The sequence below is a fragment of the Pterocles gutturalis genome, unplaced genomic scaffold (assembly GCF_000699245.1).
Source record: "Pterocles gutturalis isolate BGI_N339 unplaced genomic scaffold, ASM69924v1 scaffold36873, whole genome shotgun sequence".
NCBI classification, from domain to species: Eukaryota; Metazoa; Chordata; class Aves; order Pterocliformes; family Pteroclidae; genus Pterocles; species Pterocles gutturalis.
The window spans coordinates 42515-66084 of record NW_010126921.1 but is presented as its reverse complement, the minus strand read 5'-3'; the positions used below and the strand labels follow the sequence as shown (position 1 = coordinate 66084).

The window sequence follows — 23570 nt, the reverse complement described above, 5'->3', positions numbered from 1 at the left end:
GGCTAATAAGGCTTCTAACAAAAATAGTGTGATGTTAGAGAAGTTTGATAAACAGTGCTTGAGGCTCCTTCATTACATCAGTGCACAGCTGGGTACTGAACCCAGCCTTATGGTCTGTCTCCAGCCTGTGCCCTATCCTTTTATGTCTGTTTCCCCAACCTATACAATAGCGATACCAGTGCTTTCCTTCCATTTGTAAAGTACTGTAAGCTTTTATTTAATGAAAAGCTTTGTGTGCGTGTGTGTGCGTGCGCGTGTTTTTTTTTAGTAGCCTGTAAAGACTTACAGATCTGCATCACCATTTCTCCAGTGCTGCTGGTGGCAGGGTAGGAGCGAAACAGTATGCAGCCACCCCGCAGAAAAAAACGCCTTCCCATTACTCAGCAGGGCAGTCGCATCACCTTCGCCAGTGTGAGTGTGTGTGGCTGCGTAGGTGTGCGCAGCAAGAAGTCGTTTGACTTCTGGGGTGAGTGCCTGGGGTCTTCGATGATGGGATAGCTGCTTTTCTATTGTATTTAATGAAAGTTTGAATTCAAAAATAACCTGATGTAATTGTGTTGGATGCACACAGTCTAGTCCTATATGTATTTGAAGTACCTGAGTCACTAAAAAAAGTTATTAAAATAAATGGTTTATAAACAAAAATGTTAATGGAAGTTTCACCTGGAAGATATTGATGATGAAACTGATTTTTGGTAGTACCAGATTTTAAGATGTGTGTTCTTACTATGAATGTAGCTTAGCTTGGGAGAAGGAGATAGACCAGTCAGCCATGCCAGTGCTTATGATTTTTGTGATACAGTCTTGCATGCTTCCAGCTGCAAAACCAGCAAAGGAACGCTCGATTAAAAAAACCACTGCTGCCATCAGTCTTAGTTTTCTAGCGTGGTGGAAACGCATTTGTTATCCTTGTTACTTTTTAATATATATTACAAAATCTGTGTCCTTTGATAAGTTTACCTAAACCATATAAATTTAAAATAATATTTTAAGAGACAAAAATTTAAATCACAATGATGTTATTCAACCTCTGCTAATTTTGTATATATATCTGTAAGTATGACTAGTGCAGAGCTGCATCACTGTATCCTAGCATTCACTGAGTGATGCAAAGTGGAAAAAAAATCACTAATATAATGGGATATAGCAGTAGACAGGCAGGAAAAGTTGCTTCTAGAGTCTTCTACTAAACATTATAAATAGACAGTTTAGTCTGTCAAAATTCTACTTGTTAACATCAATGATATTAAAGATTGTAAATTAAGGAAGATGTCCTTCATTATGAAATCTTGGACCTACGGAAGACAGTAACATGCTTCCTATTTGGAATGTGAGTTTCTTTTGCATATGGAATTGTGACTTTCGCAAATATTTTTGGAGGTAGGCTACTTGACTAGAAGTTGTGCACATTACTAAATAGGCATGTGACTATACATCAAAAACAAAATCAGAAATCACATTTGGAAAATGGCTACTGAATATTTTGTTGTTTAATGATGAATGTAATAATTTAGTGCTATGTGGTTTGAAATCACTGGAGTTTCTTGCTCAATAAAAAGAAAGAAAAAGCAGTCTGAACTTTGTACTGAAAATTACCTGTGCTGAATAAACCTTGCAGGAGTAGGAAAAGGGGCCCTTAGAATACATAAACAAAAGAATACATACATGAATACTTAACAGTCATTTGAAAGAAAAGTTATTTTGTACTCGAACCTATGTTTCCTTTTATCTTTCTTTTCAACAAATGAAACAAAATAATTGACCAAGCAGCAGAAGAAACAAGGCTCAAAGGAATGAGTCAAATCTTTCATTTATGATGGAAGAGCATAGTTTTACTAAACCAATAAAATCCAGTGGATTATGAAACCCTAACTGGAAGCCAAGTAATTTTTCTTTCGTTTTTTTTTTTTTTTTTTTTTAATGAAGCTGCTTCTTGGACTAGAGAAAATTGGTTGGTTGAACATTATTTTATAGCAAATAGGATATGAAAAACTAAAACTGAAACAGATTACTGCAGGCTTTTAAAAGCCCTTCTTCCTTCTGCATTCTCTCAGATCTCTAATAGCTATTTTTTATTTTTAGCAAGTGAGTTCGAACAACTGCTGCCTTACATAAACTGTGTTCGATGCACTTCAGTATCTCCTGCCACATTGTAAGCTTTAATTCTTAGGCTGTGATCCTACAATGATGCCAATATGCATTTAATTTTGTATGTTGGGAGATGAATGAAATCTTGGGTGTGCTGAAGTCAAAACTAACTATTGAGTGGAGCCAGGACTTCACAGCAGAAGTAGCCATATTACTTTGATATGAAGACACCTGAAGTTAAGTGTATGTTTACACATTTTTGTGAACTGGGGGCATTAGTCACTTAGATTTACCAAGCGGAAAAAACTGTTTCCCACTTTGGTCCTTCTAAAAATAGATACTAAAAAATCTGTTGGACATATGTGGACTGACAATACAGCTCTGAAGAGAGCTGAATGAACCATGGGGTTTTCTACCTGCCAAATGAAAACTGGCATATTGCAGAAGAATGCAATGCACCTTGAGCGTGCATGGGGGCTTCCTTGGAAGGGGGTGTTTTTTGCAAGGTGAGGCAGACTCCTCGGGCACATCAGTCTCAGCAGCTTTTCAAGCCTTTTCAAGATGTAGGCACCATCCTTATAGGATATGTGGACACGCAAAACCTACTTGTCAAAATGTGCTTATTATTGTAAAAAGAATGGTAGGAACAGTGACTAGGTGTCTCCTAAATTCATGAAAATATCAGTTTAGTGAAGGAAAAAGAACTGGAATCAGATACGTTGATAAACCATATGGCGGCATATTTTGTGAAGCTTTGCTACACTGAACTGGTAGAAACAGTGTGAATGGAAGCTTGTGCGGCGATGGCAATGTCGACTGCTCGAAGGTACCTTGTAAAGCTTTGTTCTTAGAATGTCAGACAGTATTTTCTGCCAGACAAAAACAGCAGGCTAATGTGAGCTAAGACATGTTCACTCTTTTCAAATTGATATTTTTTTAACTAGACTTTAAAACCGAGTAAGAGTCCACGAGGCATACTCGCCTTACGTAGAGCTTGGGGAAAACTGAGAATGTTGTGTGTCCTTGCACTTTGGAATTACTAACTTGATTGACTCAAAAGTGACACAGTAATATTGAGCTCTTTTAAAAAATTTTCTTTTTTTCCTTTCTATATTCTTGTTTTGGGAGTACCACAATGACCTCAAGCCGCAGCTCTGTGTTAAGTCTTTGCGTTCCTCAGGACATTAGAACAATACACACTAATTGTCTCACTCCCGGCTCCATCTCCCTCCCTCCTTCTCTTTCTTTTTTACACAAGTCCATTTCTGAAGGAGTGTGTGCCTGTAGAGCCTTTCCATTTCCATTTATCCTTGCAGAATGAGCACTTTCTTTGTTGCAAAAAACCCCCCACCCTTTACCTTAATTAGATTTCTGTTAGATGTTAACCTACAATAACTTAAGAACTGTAGTGATCCACGAAATAGAACAGTACTGTTTGTTAGGTAATGTTAGTTTGTTAGACAATGCAGGATGAAACAGTTATGGAGCAGTGGAGCAGTCAGAAAAAAAATAGGAGGCTTCATTAGCAGCAGCTCATAAGGCAACTGAATCTGCAGCATTACCTTTTCTTGTATCATTGCCACTTAATTTACATGATTTCCTAATAAATTATATTATTGGGCCGATAAAAAGAGTGACTATTCTGTCTCTATTTGTTTTTATGAAATAATATATTATTACTGAAAGTAGTAAATAGAACAACTTTAATTTAAAAAAAATTATGTCAATAAGCGCAAGAGAAAAAGCTGGCAACAAGGGCACAAATATTTTGGATTGGTTTACATTATGAAGAAATATGCTGCCAGACTTTCCTGTAGCTTTGGTTTAGCTTTGCATTTTAATTTTTTTTCTCCACTCATTATGACTCTTTGCTTTTTTACACTTTGATGGATTGCTACAACTTTTTGAGGCAAACATCTGTATTACTTTAATATGAGGGTATGTACAGTAATCTAACTATTTAAACCTTATAAAGCTATCTTTATTTCACTGGTTACAAACTGAAATTTAGACATGCAGAGAAGGCACCGATCAGATTTGCAGTCTGCTAGCATGAGAAACATCAGAGATTTAATGTTTTTGTATTTGCAAACAAATCAGGAGAACTTTGCCAGAGATGACACCCAAACAAACACATTTTTTTTGGATAGAGATTATGTGTTTCAAGTACAGTGGCTAAATGCATCCAGCAATTTTGAAGTATGTTTGGTGAAATACAACTTAGAGAATGACCCAGTCCTTCAAGTTCTCAGGAAAGCTGTTTCCTTCCCTGCCGCAAAAGCCACTCAGTGCTTTGCCGGTCAGTGTACTGATGCTCTAATCCTGTTGAAATTTAGGTTACTGTGTATAAGTCTCTCGGAATTAAAAGAATAACATTGAAAAAGTTAAGCACAGGCATGTCAGTTGCTATTCTGTCATTGTTTTCTTTAGCTTGATGGTGCGTGGCTAAGAAATGTTTGTAGTTCCACAACATATGGGTAGATACTATAAAAATTTTATTTATGGAGGCTCTGGCTTGCTTTGTGTTTTTCAAACATGTTTCCACAACTAATTGATAGCCTTAATTCACACACACACACACACACACACACACACAAAAACCCCAAAACCTAAAAGCTGCATATTAACCTTGAAACACATGGTTGAGTTGATTATGAAGGTAAGTGGAAAGCTTGATGCTACCCATATAGTGGAGTCTGGCTGCATGCCATTGCTGACCTATTAATTAAAAATATGTTGTTACTGTATCAGCAAACTGTTACTACTTACGTTGGAGGTGAAATCCACACTGAGCTAGAAAGGCAAGAAATGCTGCTCTTATCTGAGCTGTTCATACGAACCTACATGGAGCCTTACTAGTTCAGAAGTATTTGAGAGGGGTACATGTTCCCGAAATACCTCTGAAAGAGTATTTCTGCAAGTTTGGGAATGGCCATACTGAAGCAAGTCCAGGGAACGTGTGTAGCATATTGCACATCAAGCACAAAAAGGTCTTGCTAATCAGCCTTTGCACCTTCCCTGTCATGTTATTTAATGCCCCCTATTTCTCAGCTTTCTGTAAAGCCTAAGAGCTGGCTTTGTGCAGTTAAGATCTGGGTTTTTTTTATAAAAGCGGTCAGCATTTCCTTTTCTTCCAGGGCAAGAATGCACAGATGTAGGAAAAAAATTCTCACAAAAAAGACTTGGGGGTAAGCACAAAGCATCTTTTTACAAGGCAAAACAATTCTGTCCTTCGTTTCCCCAGCACAAGGCTGTGGGCTGCTATTTGTTCTGAAGAGAGTGAGAGCTATGGTTTAGAAGACCTTTTTTTGCCACTAGAGTTTGCAAATTGTGTTTATCTATCTTCTCTCCCTCTGACACATTTTCAGACTGTTAGGTGAATGAGTTTTACATCACTTGTCAGAAATCAAATCTGTTTTTCTGCCCTGGCCCTCTCTTGGCTCCTATTTTAATCGTGCTAAAACCAAAGCTGATGAAATGATCCTACCTTTCAATCATGCCGTTTTGAAATTCCCTTCCTAGAATCCTTTTTCTGGTTCCAGCTTATCCTCTCAGAGTTAAACTGTTATTTCCCTGCAAGGCATTGCCCAACTGCTGCTCAGCTGATGTTTCTGTTCCTGTTTCTTATCTACCTCAGAATGTTCTCTGTGCTCTCTTAAGTGTGTTCTTCCTCTTTCCATTCACACTCTTTTCTGTCTTCCGTATGGCTCATGTACGTGCAAGAAACATCCAGAAGCAACGTTCTGTCATTATCCCATTGGCCCCAAACCATCAATTGTTTTACTGTGAACTTGCTTTTGATAACTGCAGGTCAGTCATGGGTCTTCTATGCCTTTATGATGTGTAAGAAAAGTGTGCAAGGCTGAGAGTAAACAGGAAAGAAAAAAAGAAAAAAAAAAAGATGCTTCATGTGCTTTCTTTTCTTCAGGTTTTAACTTCGTAAGGATGTGCATCACTGAGCAGAGTCTGTAAATGGCTCTAGAAGAAATCATACATGGCCCAGACATGACAATGCTATGGTTAATATTTAGTACCAGTGATGTACCCAGTGCTGAGCAGAGCCTTGTGTAAAAAGGAAGCATTTGAAACTAAGCCAAATGGGTTAGAAAAAATGAATCTTTCTTAAAATGTACTCTTTTAATTCCAAGATTTTAGGTAATAATTACTTGTGCCAGAAGGAATGTGCTTCAAAGAAAGTAAAGTCTCATTTTGAAGGGGCCTGTAAACTCCTTAAATAGCATTGGTAATTTGTCCTTTCACGCTACAGTTTTCTGTAAGAAGAATTTTGAAAGTGGTAAAATATTTTTTTGTGATTCCATTTAATTGATATAATAGACATGTATATATATTTGTTGTATATGTGAGTGTGTGCACGGATGTGTGTATCAAATCTAAAATAACAGCAGGTAGGGACCTGGGTTAGTCCACTTGATTTGACTGGACCAGCACCTGGTTATACTGTGCTATTTTATTCCTAACTGTGTTAAAAACAGTTTGGGGAGAGTGAGGAAGCTACAGGCAGGGAGAGGAAAGGAAAGGTACAGGAGTCTTGCTGATACCTTTTGTATGCTTGGGCTTAGCAATTTTGCAGTTATTTTCAATACTAGAGTTTTTCAGTGTAATATCAGCAAATAGAGTGCATGGCAAAATTATAGAAGATATTAAATCTGAACTCTGGAGACATAAATTCACATGAGGATCAGATCACAACATTGGCTGCTTTCCGCTAGTCTCCAGTGGGCTTTTTTCCGTATCACAAAAATCACCATACAGTTTGGCACAGCCTTCAGGCTCAATGAAGACAGTTCTGTTCCAGGATTGAAATAGCCAAGAGCACTAGATGCCAGAATTGAGGTGCGTTTGCAGTGTAGGACGGAGACAGTTTTACAGCTTTTGTCTCAACTCTTCCTTCCCTTGCTAGGGATAAGTCTCTTGGGTTTTGGTAAGAGTTCTATCAACTTTATAGAGGAAAGAGGGAGGAATGAGGCACGAACCTTAGTATTTGTGACTTTACAATTAATATAAACCTAGAAGTGTGTTGTGTCAGTAACTCACAGTTCTGCAGCACACGTTAGAATCTAATAGACAGTATCTGAGAAGACTTTAAAAAATTGGTAAACACATACCTGCCTGGTCAAAATTAGAAAAAAAATAAACAAGAAAATTGCAGACTTCTGAAAGTGATGGAGTCCTGCTCCCTTCCCCCACCTCCCATCAGCAAGCTGATGTTTCCAGCAACTTCAAAAACACAATACTTCTCTATAAGCCTAAATGTACATAAGGAACAAATTAAAGTCCTGATTTGTGAAAAAAATTTGAGCATATGCTTAAGAACCATTGACTTCAATAGGAGTTAAACATGTCCTCACACACGCTTCTAGAACTGGAGACTAATAAGGATATTAAAAAGGATCAAGAGGCTGCCCCCCTTCAAGAAATGCTGCAAAACTGTCATAGCTGAAAGCTTTTCTTGACGTAATCATACTGACTTTCCTCGCTACACTCCTCACCTTACTTCCAACCTTCACAAAGAGGAGAAAACAACCCTTCTCTCCCTCTTTTCTCCTCTGTTCTTCATGCCACTCTTTGCCAGGCTAATCTTTCTTTGGCTCCAAAAGGAGAGGAGCTACAGACTCTGCAGTGTCCGTTAGGGCATGCCGCTAGTTCCACTCTAATGAGTCTGGAAGGTGGTCAGATGGTACAGTGAATGGTGGCTGAACAACCTCCCTGAGAGAATTAATTACAAGATAATTAATTACATTGCTGTCTAGCTATGCAGACCTAGGAATTATTGGAAGGACATAAAACACAGTACAGGTTAAAAAAAATGGAAAGAAAACCTTGCTAAAAAGTCACACATAACATACCGAAAGGAATCCTATTTACAGGGAGAAAGGTACTATCCCAACAGCAACCCATATTTGTATTCCTTTGTTAGACGAGTGACCGATGTAGAGAAGGAGTGATGACTAAAAGCCTTGAGTGTGGGTTGATTTATTTCAATTCAGTATGACAAAACGGGTTATGTATATGGTTTGTGAGTGTGGTACTAATTTATTAAATGCTCATTGGACTTTAAAAAATAGCCTGCCTTCATTAGCAGTCTCAGGAAACAGACTCCATGGCTTAATAAATCTCACTTGCAGGAATTTTGGCCTGATACTCATCTTAAAATACTCCAAACTTTCATTTTCTGAACCTTGTCTCATGGACTACTACAGTCCTAAGTAATTTATCCTTTCTCTTCATCCTGCAGCATTGGAAGGCAATTCTCATGCATCCTTATAGACGGGATTAATTAGTTTGGGGATGAGTCTTTGTTCTTATGTTCAAGTCATTCATTCCAAATTTTTCATTTTATTTTCTTAATGAAAACTCTTCCTACAAATGAAGGTCAGAGGGAACTTTAGCATGATGACTGTTTAGCACAGTATTGCTTATAGAAAATAATCTCTCTAAGAATCACAAAGCAGTAGAAACATTAAACCTGAATATAGTTTGGAAAAGAACATATGATGAGAAGAGTGGTCATTAAGTATAGGAAAAACTGAAAATGGACTGTATGTTTCTTTCCATCCCCCAAATTTTATTAAATTAGCTCATGTAAATTAGTAAAGATGTTTCCTGCCAATTCTGTTTACGTGCTTCTTAAAGCAGCTTGCTTTCATTCAAGTCAGAAAAACACACAGATTTCCATCCGTGGTTTTGCATTTTCACTAGTTGCTGTTTCCTTTGCTGCTGTGTGTTGTAAAACTAAAATGAGATACCCAGTTGTTCTTTACTTTTGTCCAGTTGGGTCTATTTGTTCATGAACCTGCTTGAAAGTGTTGAATGCTTCAGTACTCACTGTGATAAGCCTGTAAAATTTCTCTGTTCTTAAGCAAGAGACTGTCTTAAAATGTTTGAATTTGCACACTTCTGCAGAATGGGTTTGCCCATAGTGGGAAGAGGATTGGCAACAGACATTTACTCTGCCAGGGTTAGTATCTGGTAATGCTGTGCATTTCCTACGTCATCTATTTTAGTTGCAGAGGTATAACACTACCACATAGTTACATTTGCCTGTCTGTCCCAATAATTGCCCTCTAACATTTAAATACAAAGTCTTATGACTACGTAGCACAGCTCTCAACCATCCTAGGAGGTATCAAGGTCCAGGCACAATGATGTATCCTGGGCTCTTGCAGAGCATTGCAGCTCCTCTATCAGGCTCTGCACTACTGTAGGATGGATGTAATTGTCCTGAGGAGCAGGAATTATGTAGCCTTAAAACTTCCCTTAGAATGGTGTGGCACAGCACACATCGACATGTTCTACTTCTACATCATGATGTGATCTCCTTTGTGTTTTCTTATATAATTTACTTGGTAATTTTCTGTTTCTGCTACTGTGTTTTGTTTTATGCTGTTTATCAGTCTGTTCTGTCTTCAAATCAGTGAGTTAATCTGTGACCACTTTTTGATAGCCAAGTAAGATGGATTAATATTTTTTAAAATGTATTAAACCCAAAAAAACTTGTTCCAAAGATATTGTTTTGAAAGATATATTTTTACAATGACTTTATACAAACTTTATGTCTGCTACTAATAAAAAATAAAATATTGCAAATAGTCCCTAACTGTGTATTTTGCTAAGTTAGTGTTTTATTCATCTTATTATAGCAAGGAATTTAAAAGCTAGAAAAGCTGGCATTAAACTGAAAGGGCAATGGAAAGTTGGTAGCCTAAACATTTGTTTTGATTCATATGGAAGGAAAGAATTTGGACCAGATGCTTGAAAGAGCTCAGAACCCAGCAGCCCCCATTGTTCTTCATTTAGGTGCCTAAATAGTAACAGTCGGGTGTGCAGCTTTCTTGAAAGCTAATCCTTTTGTGTTGAGGCAGCTTTTAGGCTTTAGCCTATCTCTTCCTGGCTGTAGAACTTTAATTGTAAACATTTTATTCCAGAATTGTCCCTCATCTATATCCTTCGAGCACTTGCTTGTAGTTAAGAGATCTACTGTTAATATTGCAGGGCTAGAACCCCTTCAGTGTGTCCTGAATTTTAAAAATGTGTCCCTCACGTTGCTTTCATACTGGGGACCTACTTCTCTGTATATAATGCTTTGATAATACTTTTTTCAAGGAGTTCAACCAGTGTGTGGACTCTCTGAAAGACGCAGTATATCATATGCTTTTGTTTGCTTTAGGCTGGCAATCCTGTAAAATATATTTTAAAGAAACTCGAGGTGTGCACTTTCTTGTATAAAGTAAGCTCCCAGTCCTAGAAAATTTCTTGAGTCAGGCTAGTGTATAGGATGCTTGCAAATCATTGTGTTTATACTTTAAGGTTCATAATATACAGATTATCAAAGCATATGTAACTGGAAGACTGAGTTAAACCCAGATCAAATAAGGCATCTAGTACACCTTCTTATAGCTAAAAAAAGATAGTAAAATTTGGCTCTTAATTTTACACAAGTTCTGTACACACGCACACACACTCACACACACAAATAAACACACAGTAAAGATACCATTTCAACTTTTATTGTGCTGTGGGCTATATAAGATGTTTTATTTGAGTCAAATGCTCCTTTGGACTTCATTCTTGGGTAACAAGTTTTTAAAATTTAGGTATCATTACTAAAGGAGAGGACTATTAGTAGGCTTAGAAGACTAATTTTTAATAAATAAGCTACCATACTAATCTGCACCCCAAAAGCAGAGAAGATGACTGGCTTTGAAATAGGACACTGGAAAGAAATCAAGGAGAAAAAAGTTGAGTTTCCAACTCTGCCATAGACTTCTTGTATTAATTTGTCTACTAGAACGTTGCACAGAAGCACCTGAGCAGTCTCTAGAGCTGGAAATTAGCACATACTGGTCAGCATCATGGTTTTGCCAGGCAAACTGCCCCCGCTGAGAAGCACATACATTATTTTGGGCAAGTCACCCTGACTGTACTCCCTACAGGAGTCTCTGAGTAGAACCAATAGTTTCATTTCCTTCAGAGTAATTTCAATAATCTTTACACAGTGCTATAGTTATTCCATACTTCAGATCTTCAGTCTGTAAAATGGGCAAATCTGTCTTACAGTTCCTTCTGTATAAACAGACCTAAACCATTCATTATGTCAGGCTAGACTGGGGAGTAGGTAGAATCAAAACGCGATGATAATTCCAGTTACTAAGTGCTGGATGAGTTACTGATCAAGGTATTTTTGAGCAGGTATGTGGCTGCAAAGAATAAATAGCATTTTTTATTTTATCATATTAAATAGAGGCATTTTTATAATTTTGATGACTTTTGAGCTAATTACTGGCAGATGTGTTTTACCCAACCATATGTATAGAGGTGATGTACAGATATATTTCTCTGCCTCACCAAATATTCCAGCTTCTTTCCAAATGGTGTGTTTGTTTGGCTGATGCACAACCTCAGCCAGACATTTTTCTGAAACTGAATCCAGATCAAATGGCATGCCCTGCTGACTGGCTGGATCTCAGTGTGCCTTCATCAGTGTTCCTCATGCATATAGAAAATGGCCAGTTGCCAGGTTATCTGGGATTTTCAACTCAGGTTCCTCTATGTTATCCATAAATCTATTTTACCTTTGACAGATGCAATTATCACATCCAGTTAGCATTTGAAGAATATAACAACATAAACTTGGTGGTATCTTGCTCTAGAATGTTTTATTTATTTATTTTTCACATTGAGACCATGCTGTTGTCCAATTAAACCTTCATGCGTTGCAAAACTACTGCATGCCGAAAACCCTGTGCCTTGGCTGAGTTTGATCAGCCATATTGTACAATTTATATTGTGTGCCACTAAAGTTTCATATCAATTTTCATGTTTGATTGCTTTGATGTAAAATTCTCCTCCACTAGGAGCTACTGTGAATTGACATATTGTGAATTGTCTCTCCAGAAAACTTCTCCTCTATCCTGAGATTTAATTGGAAGAGACTGGACACCCAGTTTTTTCTTGCCTGTCACTGACTGACTCATTGCCAGGAGACATTCAACAGTCTGGCTCCTTTTGCTGGATTTTCAAGTGTAATGTATCCCATCAATATACCTGGATATTTTTCAGTACATTATTACAATTCTGTACAGAGCTCTCGGAAACTGTGTGAAGGGTGCTGTATAAATGTACAGATTAGAGTGGAGTGGATTAAATAGGACTGGATTTCTGGAATGCACATCACCCCTTACTATGAGTTCTCATAGTGTGGTTAGAGCCAGCCTGTACTGCATGAAATTTTTTTTGTGATGTCCATTTAACCAATAAATCTGTCATCACTGACTGGTCTCCATTTCCTCTGAAATAAACAAATCACTATTAGGTTCTTTGAAGCAGCAGACTGCCAGGAAACACAAAAGTCACTTTTGCTTCATCCACGGAGATAAAGTAGTTAGTAAGTGGAAATGAGCTGCAACTGAAGGAGCCTCAGTGTTCTCACACCTGCTAGAAAGTACAGTAGATTTCCACCCCGCAGGAATTCAAACAAACCTCAGATCACTGTGTTCAGTGAAAGTGAGCTTGCCTAGCCAAGAAATGAATTGCAGGCCCTTGGAAACTACTTAAAGAAAGCCAGTTTCACAGGGACGGAGGAAATTTGAAAGAGTCCAGGAAGCAGTTCGAGGTCTGTGACGTCCATTGAGTCAGTTGCTGTTTGCTTGGTGCCATATTTCTGACCTCCACACTTCTCTGGCTCCCTTTTTGAACTAGGTGGTCCTCTTCATGCTGCACTTGGTGTTTCATTCCGCAGGGTAGCTCTCTGTGCCTTGACTGCCTTTTGCACCAAGTGTTTTCATGTGTAAGTTTGTATCTGCTTCTTCTTTACTCTTGAGCTGGGATTTATGTCATTGCAATCTCTGTTGCCTGACAAACTGTGGCTTATCTTTCACCTCTTTTCAATGTGAAAAATTAGTCTCGAAAAGTTAAAGTCCTTGATTCATTCTGGTTTTTCTCTGCTGAATGACTTACACTGATGGAAAAAGTTGTGGAAGTCAAGCTTCTGACAGGCAAGTGTGGTTGTTGTGAAGGGACAAAAAAGTCTTAGTTTTAGGTTCTGTAAGTAACTTTTTAAGTTAACTAGTATAGTTTACTTCTTCATAAAAGTGAAGTAAAATTTTCCTGCTAAAAATTTGCAGTTGTTTTCAGCAAAGTAGCTCTAAGCTTTCTTCCTAATAAAACTGACTTTTGACTTGTACAAATGTTTATGAATATGAAAACGACAAGAAACTGCTAATGGAAGCTGAACTCGTGACGTGAAAAATCAATAACAGAAGAAAGATGACTATTTTTAGGAAAATCTAATGAATCTTCATTAGGGACGGACCCCGGCCCAGCAAAAGCTAATGAGAATCTTTAAATGGGACAGATTTACAACATAGTTTATAAATAGTGTTGAAAAACTTTTCATATCTCTCTATCCATTGGATTTTTTATGTTTGTTTCTAAATCATTTGGTGCTTGTTAAGAGTTTTAATGTCAGTATTTCCAATTTCTTTCTTGGAAAACAGCGTTATTACACTTTAAGTAAAACTTCTATCTTGGATTTGTATCCATAGCCAGTAAATATTTTTTTTCCTTTAGTCCTATAAATAAAATATTTAATTTGTTCTTATCCAAATCCTTTCAAGTGACTTATTTTCAGACTTGTGCTGACATTCCACTCTATTTTTTATTGCTAACAAATTTAATACTTCACATTTTTAACTCATGATAAGGTAGAAACTATTCTTGTAATTACTGCAAGCGTAAACACAGGCTTCAGTTATATCCCGTTCAAACGCTTACTCTAACCCCTGTATTCAGATTGTCCTCTGATGCTTTGTGCATACGCTGAAGTTTATAAGTTAATATGAACTTTAAAAAAAAATTTACATGTTTTTACCAGCAGTGATTTAAGGAGACATTCCTGTATCTGTCTCTTTCCTGCCATGGACTGTTTGCACGCTCCCAGCACAGCACTGAAGTGTTGCTATCTTCCTTGGTGGGAAGATGCTGCATGGTTGAAGGGAACTGGAGAGAAAGACAAGTGCTGTGCGGGGCCAGGGGGATGTGCTTCGCCACACCCTGTCCTGAGTCAGGAGCTGACCCCATTACACTACCTCATGTGAGGATGGGATGGGGATGCCATTCTTCCTTTCCTTCTTATTCTCTGGATTTACAATTGATTGCACTAGTGACAAGGAGATGAAAAAATGGACCCATGGTAAGATGGTATAAAATTAAACCAAAAGCAGTGTGGCACTTGCTGTGGTGCCAGGTGCAAGATCCACTTTGGAAAACTTTTGGAAATAAGCTGGGTCTCCAGTTGACAGTATATATTTCCTGGCTTGTGTTTAATCCCACCTAAGTTGTGTTTTTGTCAATAACAGAACAAAAGCAAGGAAAAGAAAGGCACGTATCTGTCTGCCATACATATGACAGTTCAATTCCTACAAAATACACTGCTTGTTTATAAAACTGGGATTAGTTTCCAAATTGCATTTGCCAAAATATCCTGAAATAAATCCTTACACGCTCTGAAAAAAGTGCATAGAGATGATTTTTCAAATGTGATTTTGGTAGCTTCCAGTCCTGAAAAGGCACATTTGTTGAAACTACACAACTGTGTAGGTCCTGATGCATCACAGACATAATCTGTGATCATTAGGAACAAATAATGAAATGGTGTGAAGAATCAGAGACAAGAGGAGAGATTATAAAAGCTGAATTTGCTGAAAATGATGTATTCCAAATCTAGCTGGTGGGAATGTAGGAAATACAAAGTAGAAAGTACAAAGTATGGTCCTGCCTTATATTTTTCTTTCTTTTTCCTTTTTTTCTTTTTTTTTTTTTTTTTTCACCTCCGGTTGTGTTTGTTTCCCAGAGATTTATGGCCCATCATTAAGAATAAAGGCTTATGGTTGTTCACATGAAGAACCATCTGTACACCTGTATCTTTGTATCAGTGAGGTAGCATGTAGCCTTTTGCATGGATGGGAATCCTGGTTTTGACACTTTCAAGCTGATCTATAACAAAAAAATAGAAGGGAAAAAACCCATGAGATTAAATAAGCACAGGTATGCCTTGAAGGATGTGTGAATAAAAACTGTATAAGGGTTCTTGGATTATGTCCTTAGATGATTTATTTATGTAACTGCTAAAGCACCTTGTTACAGGAAAAAGGAAAATTTGAAGGCTACTAAACACTTAGCTCTACATTACATGAACTTCAAAGAATTTTAGTTATATGACAACTGTAAAGAATGTTTTTACATTTTACTGAGCAAATAAGGGATCAATTTCCCTGTTGATTCATTTAATATCTGAGAAGTTGTAAAGAATGCAGTGAAGAAAGAGATTTTTTCCAGATCAAAAATAGTAGGATGAGGTAGTGCTAAAATGGGATCTTCAAGCCATTTTAAATAATCCTGGAACTCAAAACTTTGCAGCTTCTGTCTTTGGTTTGATAGCTAGTTTTGTAACAGTCAGATGCTTGGGAGTTTCCTGTTTACTTTGTCCTCCAACAAAAAATTGACCCAAAAAAAAGTATCATGCACACAGTGTAAATCCAATCAGAAAGACACTTCTTTTCTAAGAATTAATCCAGTCACATAAACCTAAGTTTGGAATGATTGGGCAAGCTCCAGGTAAACATAAAAAAATTGCAGGCGTTGTTCAGAGCAAAGGCTACAGACAATTTTTCAAGGCTAGTTCACTATTTTTATTTGTGCAGGTCGAATACTTTTGGTGCGTGATGAACTGAAATAATAAACAACAATACCTGTTATAATTTTCAGTCTACTTTATGAGAAAACAAAGATGTCATGTTCATGAATTCTGTATACTAATATGGCATAAAAGAAGTAACTCCTTCCTGTGTGTACTACATGGCTTTTGCTTGTGTTGCGTGCATGTGCATGACTTCTTAAATCAGAGTTAAGACTGCTTTGCATCTGCTTTTATAAGCCATGAATTCTAGAGACACACTTTTCTTATGGGAATGGAGATTCCGTCTTGGTGGGAGAAACGACCTGGCTCTGTGTTTGTGAGCCTCTCACACTCCTAAGCTCTATAATTGTTTCAGTGGAACACAGGTGTCTTAGGAAAGTCATATGTTGGAGGGAAAAAGCTGCCAGTTTGCTAAAGATATTTTTGTGAGGGGCTTTAAACAGCTAGCGAGAGACCTTGAGGTGGACTCTTCAAGGGGGAACCAGTGCACAAGCAGGAAAGGAAAGTAGTATGTCATGTGAATCTTCATGTTAAGCAGACTACTTGTGTGTTTATTTATCACCTCAAACTTTTTTCAGGATGCTTGACTTAAAACCTGCATATGCATTACATCAGTTAGCAAATTCCGCTCATTGGTGCCTGCTTTGTTTCGGCTAGGATGAAGCATAATCTTCGTCATCTGGAGTGGGAGTTAAGTACCGTGAGAATCAATCCCAGCACATACACAGAGGCTAGGCAGTGACAAGGGCATCTGCCTGCACGTCTTAACATCAGGAGGAGCAGGGGTGAGGCGGAAGGCATTCAGAGAGAAGGAAGCATTTCAGACAAGTACTTTGGTCCTGTCTAGAGTCAGCTATGCTGTGTCCAAGTGATGATTTGTACCGGATATAACGTTCCCATCTCCCACATTTTTCTTGATATTGATTTAGAGTAAATGAGGAGCTGAACATAATTTTTGGCATCTCAACATTATTGCCTTGCTGGTTCTTAACTACTTTTGTAGAAATATTGAATGCTAGGAGAAAGGAATGGTATAGATATTCCAGGACATTGTATTCATAATGATTCACAAGGTTCGGGATCTGAGAGGAAAGTCTGTGTGTAATAAGCAGTTAAAAAAGTGGGATAGATAAATGTGATGATCAATAGCAGCAGAAATTGTAGAGAAAGGACTAATCTGGAACAGCACTGTGGGTCATTGAAGGTCATTTTCCTTAGAAAAATGAGTACACAAGGCAGTATACTTTTCTGAACACCTTCTACCACTTCTTTCTTTTCAAACACACATTGGTGAGAATTGTGAAACAATTTATTATTCATATCCTGAGTGAGTGCTCTGTGCAACCGTGATTTGTAAACAGGTTTTCAGAACTGGATTTGAGCTAATGACTTTCATATACTATGTGTGTTCTTTTACCAAGTTTTAAAAATTATTCTGGTTCCCCTAAACAACTCCTGTGTGCAAATGGAGTTTCAAAATATTTTTTTTTTTAGATATGCTTAGGAAGATGAAAATCTAAATACTGATAAGTGATTTTACCTGTGAGTAACTTGACGTATGAGTTGCCTAAAAATAAATGCCTGATTTTCATAGCTCTATTGCTGATAAATGGTTATCTTGCATTTGCAATGACGCTTCTATAATTTCAGAAATTGCTTCCACCCTGAGACCATTTTGGGGTGATTGTGGCTTATATTCCTGCTTCCTAAATATATTTCTGGAGTTTTAGGTCAGATTTCTATGTGTAAGGATCTCTTCATCTGTTTGAATTATTCATTTATAAAAGGAATAGATCATACCCACATTGCATATTACCAATTTGACATGTAGAAGATAAGCTGATTTATACTCACAAAGACTGCTGCTTTCAGATGTTAAAGCCTCTGAATTACTTTGTAGCTCAGCGGACCTGCGTATTTGTTGACACAGCTCTTACGAAAGGTTTGCTCAGCTTCTCACAAATCTACAAAGGTTTGCTGAGAACTACGTATACGTTTTCATGTTGCTTTTGTCCTTTTATTCTTGGTTTAGACCCCAACATGTTTCTTTTCCTTAGTCTTCTGCTGAACACAAGTCTGAGGACACTGCATATTTTGACCTTTTCCTATGATTCTTTAATTTACTGCAACCTTTGGGACAAATTATACTTTTTTGTCATAAACATACTGTAAGGAATTTCAGAATTGTACCACTTAACACCATTTTGAGAGAAACAGTCTGCGTTGCTGTTGTTTCTGCAGTTGTACCCCAGCGAGACATGACCTGAACATCATCCTGTGCCCTGTCTGCACACCTTTGACTAGGTCATACGCAATCTGACTCCTCCTTGCCTCTCTTTTCTGTTATTTAAAATGTGAATTTTGTGTGATACTATTTATACACAAACCAACATGTAACTATACAATTATGGCCAGTTATTGCCACACCTTGTTTGAATAAGGATTGAAGTCTTGTATAAGATAGGAACTGTTGTTTTCAGTCAGATGATCGGGAGGCTAAGCTGAAGGATGTCACAACTATGATGATTTCCCTCGGTCTTTCCTTAAAACCTCCTCTGGCATAATACCCATGATGATGATAGCTGGGATGCAGTAATCAACATTTTCACTTGTTTGTTATTGCCATGATGAAGTGAGGTGCAGCATATGATAAATGCATCGTCAGCTCTTGGGAGCCTGGACTTCCATTTGTTAGTATGCAATGGCCGGTATAATGAGGAAGGCCCTTTAAGCAACACAAATACTAAAGAGTAATGTATTTGGAAGTTTCTCTGTCTCATTCTGTTTGTGCATACATGTCTTCATTCAAAGAAGGAGCTACTGGGCTCTTTCAGCAGTTTTTGAACCAAACAAAAGTCCTTCCTAGCTGAGGCAGGTATTCTTCAATCTTTGACTGAATTGAAGTCTTCTCCAGGTAATATTATAAAAATGTATTTATTTTCCTTTAAGGTTTAGTAGGATCATACATTAGTGCCCTGATAACGTTCCTTCTCTGAGAATTAATGATGAATAATTCAATGCAGTAGCAAACTGTCTGAAATAGGCTCCTATTATTTCTCAGTGCACATTAAAAGCAATCAAATAAGAACAAATCAGAATTAGCTCTTAACCAATTAAAAAAACATTTTTGATCTATTAAGATACACAAAAGCAAGTGTGGATTTATTCAGTAGCTTCTGGGGGCAGGTCCTACTTACAAACAGGGTACCATTCACACAAATAATCCTGTCTGACTTTCATGTTAACATATGGGTGAAATAATGCTCATTAATATGTTGAAGGAGGATGGTTAACCTTACCTTCTTATCTGGTCACCATTGATACAATCCAAAAAAGAATGACCGGTGATTTTGTTATGTTTTCAGCATTGTCTTATCAACATCTTCTCATTTTGTCCACAAAACTGAAGATGAACTTGCATGGCAGTTACTGCAAGAAAGCTTTCATTATGTCAATGGCTTGAAGGACTGACATCTTGAAAGTGAATGAAGAGAAAAAAGGGTTGATATTGAGATTTTTAGTAGGGACTAGATCAGCTTGAAAAAAGTTTTTTTTTAGGAATGGAAGCCATCATTGGAAAAAAATGGTTTATCTATACATTTTTATTCATGTCACTTAAGAGCTAATGGAAGTGAAATGAGAACATTCTGTTTTAATTGCATGACTATGAGATTCTTTTTTTCAGCTTTAGGTCTGGATAAGCAGCTGAATGACAGAACATTCCAGAATAGAATAAGTAGATGATGTAACCAATGAGGGCTCTTATGGTGATTGTAGACCAAAGTCTCCCTTGGAAATAAGGTAAAAAAATGCCCAACCCCAAAAGAAACGCAGACTTTAAAGGGAAACTACAACTCTAGGAGCAACGTACTGGGATTCTCTGGTGGGTTAGGTAAAACATGATACAGAAATCATTAATTTTTTCCTAGTTTACATTTTGAGGCATGAGAAGACACAGATTTCCTGCTTTCAAAAAGAAAGTGAAAATATATGGGAGGAGGAAGGCACCAAATTGTGTTTAGAAAAAGCTTAGTGCTCAGCTAAATGCACAGATGCGTAAACTAAACACTTTTTATGCCTAAACCACTGTTTATATAATAATGAGGATTTTCCATCAGTTTCTTCAGTTAAACAGTAGCTGTCTTTTTGCTGTTTAATGGAAGCAAGGCAGTCTTGTGTAAAACATCAGATATATCAGCATGTTATGCTCTTTTATCTTTTATATGAATTCAGCATAGTCATAACCCTAACGGACCAACATTTTAACCTCCTTTCCTTTTGTATTTTGTCTCAGATTTGTTAAATGAACTGGGTTCAATTTTTCTTAAGAAGCAAGGTGGGGTTTTAGATGACAGAGAAAGTCAATATTCAGTTTTTATTTTTGGTTTGAAAGATGGAGAAAGCTTGTTTATGACTAAGAACATCCGCCAAATGCACCAAATGCTCTAGCACCAGCATAATTTAACTATTTACTCAAACCCATGTTTACATCTGTGAAAGAAGCTATTTCTCCATGTTTTCAGTGCCCCAGAGGCATATAAATCCCCTGGAAAACATTGCAACAATGCAAAACAACCCAGTACAGTTATTCAACAAGTACCATTTTTATAGGGCTTTGCTGTACTGGAGCATGCTCAGTCCAGCATAATCTAAGCCCTCATGACATTTGTTCTACTGACTGGAGTCACTAGGGACTGCAAAAAGGAAGGGAAATGCAAGTAACGCTAGTTGGACATTTTAAATAGCCAGGACACAAGCAGAAGAATCCTATAAGTGCCTTGTGCTAAGGACCTCTCAGCAGAAGAGTGGATAAGAGGGGCAACGAGGTTAGTACTTTACATCCGCCTCATGGCACTTTGTCACACAACAGACAACTGAGATTGGATGCTTCAGGTTTTATTTTGTACCAGTAGAAACTATCAGCCAGTATATTGCAGGGATGGCTGTGCTAAGTGAACAGTCCCCTCTTCGTCGGCTTCCCCGTTTCCTCAAGATCCTGAGTGAGAGGCCCATATTCAGGGTGGTTATCAATGGATAAAAAAGATTGGAAAAGCTCCTTCCTTGGCATTAAGGTTTTTCAAAACTATGCAAACTTAAAATAAGATACCCTTGATAAAAATAGTATAATGCCCAATCATATTATTTAATTGGGTGGAAACTCAGTGACTGAGTAGTTTAAAATTAGATAGAATAAAGTTTTACACTGAACAGAGTAATGCCCCAGAGCTCATGTCTAACTTCTATAACTCATTTGGTTGGAAAGCTGCAGACCTTTATTCCACATCTTAATATAGCTCTTGAATTTGTACCATTTCAGAGCTGCTCCATATTCTTTTTTTCAGAGCTGCCAGACCAGAATACAGGACATATTTTTTGAGGTTCAGAGGGGGATTTTTCTGCCTCCCCCTCCTTACCCCAGTAGCACTGGCAAATGCAGTGTTCATTGTTGTTGCATGAAGTCCAGCCCTGGAATTGCTGGCTACTGGTATATATGCTGGGATTTCATTGTTGCTTCAAGTCACTGTTTATTCAAGTACACTCCTACATCCTCCAGTATGTGTGCTAATAATTTTATTGCTCTTTTTTTCACCTATTTCTGTGATCTGATAATCTCAAGTATTGCATCTACTCTTAGCGCAGAGCATCCAAACTTAGACTATATGGATGGGAAGAAGGGCAAATAAATTAAACACCAATTTTCGTTTCTTAGAAAGATGAAGTTCAACACTTTGAGAGTCAAAAGGGGGGATGATGTTTTACCTCCAGCCTGACAACCATTACTGGAAGTGACAACTGATCACAACAGAGAATGTGGGGGCTGAGGTGAATTGTTTTACAGAAGAATGAGATAACCTTTGTATTTGTCATCAGTGTTACAACTTTTAGCGAGGTATACATACCCAACCTGTATCTTCAATTGTAATGAATGTTTCTTAATTTTCTTGTCCCAGTAGAGGTAGGAACTTAAATGAGCTTTGTTTAAAAGAGTAAAACAAATACTGTCTGGGGTTGTAAAACATATATAGGATTTACTATGCTTTGACATGCACTGTCAGACTATTTCACTAGCACATTACTTTACCAGGAAGGCCTTTCTTCTCCAGCTTATACGCAGCAAGTTGGATGAGGTGAATGATGGAAGAGCCAGGCCTTATTATTTAACATTTGTGTGCCAAATGGCCTCTCTTATTTGGGAAAATAAAAATTTCTACTTTTGTATTAGTATAGTGAGCACAGAAAGACTTTCCATTACTGAAAAAGAGTTGGAAATGAAGCTATGGACAAATGACCTTTTGATTTGACTAACATACTGTGAACTTGTGGTTTAATTATTGGCTGGTCTTGGGTTTTGGGGGATTCTTTTCTTTATTTCTTTTTTTTTTCTAAATGTATCTTCTCAAAGTGTTAACTTGAGACCTGAACTTTATGTATACACTGACATGTTTGCAAAATCAGGGCCTTATTACTGTACTTTCTCTTTCCAAATTAAAAATTAAGACTATGTAAGGAATATCAACTACTTTGGAAGCAGCAGTCTATTTTAGGCTTTTAAAGGAGACTTAGACCTCTTAGGTACTTTAACTATATTCTCTCTATATCATGCATATAAAGGGGGACAGTACAAGAATTGAATAAAAGCTTGCTGTCTCAAAAGCTACACTTGAACCTGTAGTTGAAGTGACCTCCCATCTTAGATATATGGAAAATATTTTCTTGCTCTCTAATCTTAAAATAATAGGAAGTACTCCGAACAATTATGTTGCAGCTCTTCGCTCACATCAAAGTTGAAGGGCGGTTTTTTTTAATTGCACCCTGACAAAGCTTTCTATTATGAGTCATAAACTCTTAACTGTACAAGTTTGATTGTTAGTAATCAAGAAAAATTATTCATCAAAAAGCTCCCCTAGAGTGTAAAAATAATAGTAAAATAGATCTAGCAGAAAACTTAAACCTACACTATTAGTTAGCTTTTATTTCTTTCACTGATTTATTTCCTTCACCCAATATACAATTTAGAGAACTATTTTGGGTTTTCTGCTTAATTATGTGAGCATTTTTCCATCCCTTAACAATCGTACTATAGCTTGAAAAAGGAAATTTTGTTAGCTTCAAACATGACAAATTCTTTGAGTTCTTTTAATGGATTCTGCCATTTACATTTGGGAAAACACAAAGTAAGGGAAATGTGGCCTGCCACTAAGTTGGAGAACTTGTAAGTCAAAACCAGCTGATAGTCAGGACTTCTAAAGTACTCATTAGGAGGTTTTCTATCTAGTATTAACAGATAGTAACAGTTTTAAGTTAAAAATGAAACCTTCATGGTTGGTCTGAAAGCCAGTGGTATAAATAAACATCTGAAAAAAATTATTTTATAACTCTTCTTATTTTAGTTTCCCCTAAAAGACAGGTAACACCATTTAATTGCATGTGGGAAAGTACTTCCCACTGTTTTTCCATTTTTATAGTTAAGTGTTATACTTCAGCAATGCTGTAAAGTAAACTGTGAACGAAATAGTAGAATACACCCATAACAGCAACCCTGTTTTGTAGGAGTGTGTGTGTGTTTTTCTGTTCTTAAAAAAAGTCTGAATATCTACTAAGGTATGTTATGAGCATAGCTGGGCCTGTTGGCTTCATTTTAGTGCTTTCTGAGGGATAATAAGATTTACAAAACAGGTCACTAAAACATATGTAGGCATATGCATTTGCACAGAAATCTATGAGATTTCTTGAAGACCCAGGCAGGTGTTACATTTGTGCCTCC

General features: G+C 37.3%; 1 protein-coding gene across 1 annotated transcript in view; it reads left to right on the top strand.

Annotated features, from left to right (window-relative positions):
• Window positions 1-342: 342 nt before the first annotated feature.
• The window catches only part of MEOX2 (mesenchyme homeobox 2), a 46949-nt gene continuing 23721 nt past the window's right edge, over window positions 343-23570 (top strand). Inside the window, exon 1 of the mRNA XM_010079133.1 lies at window positions 343-466. Within this exon, the coding sequence (XP_010077435.1) occupies window positions 343-466 (124 nt within the window). The remainder of the gene's footprint in view (window positions 467-23570) is intronic.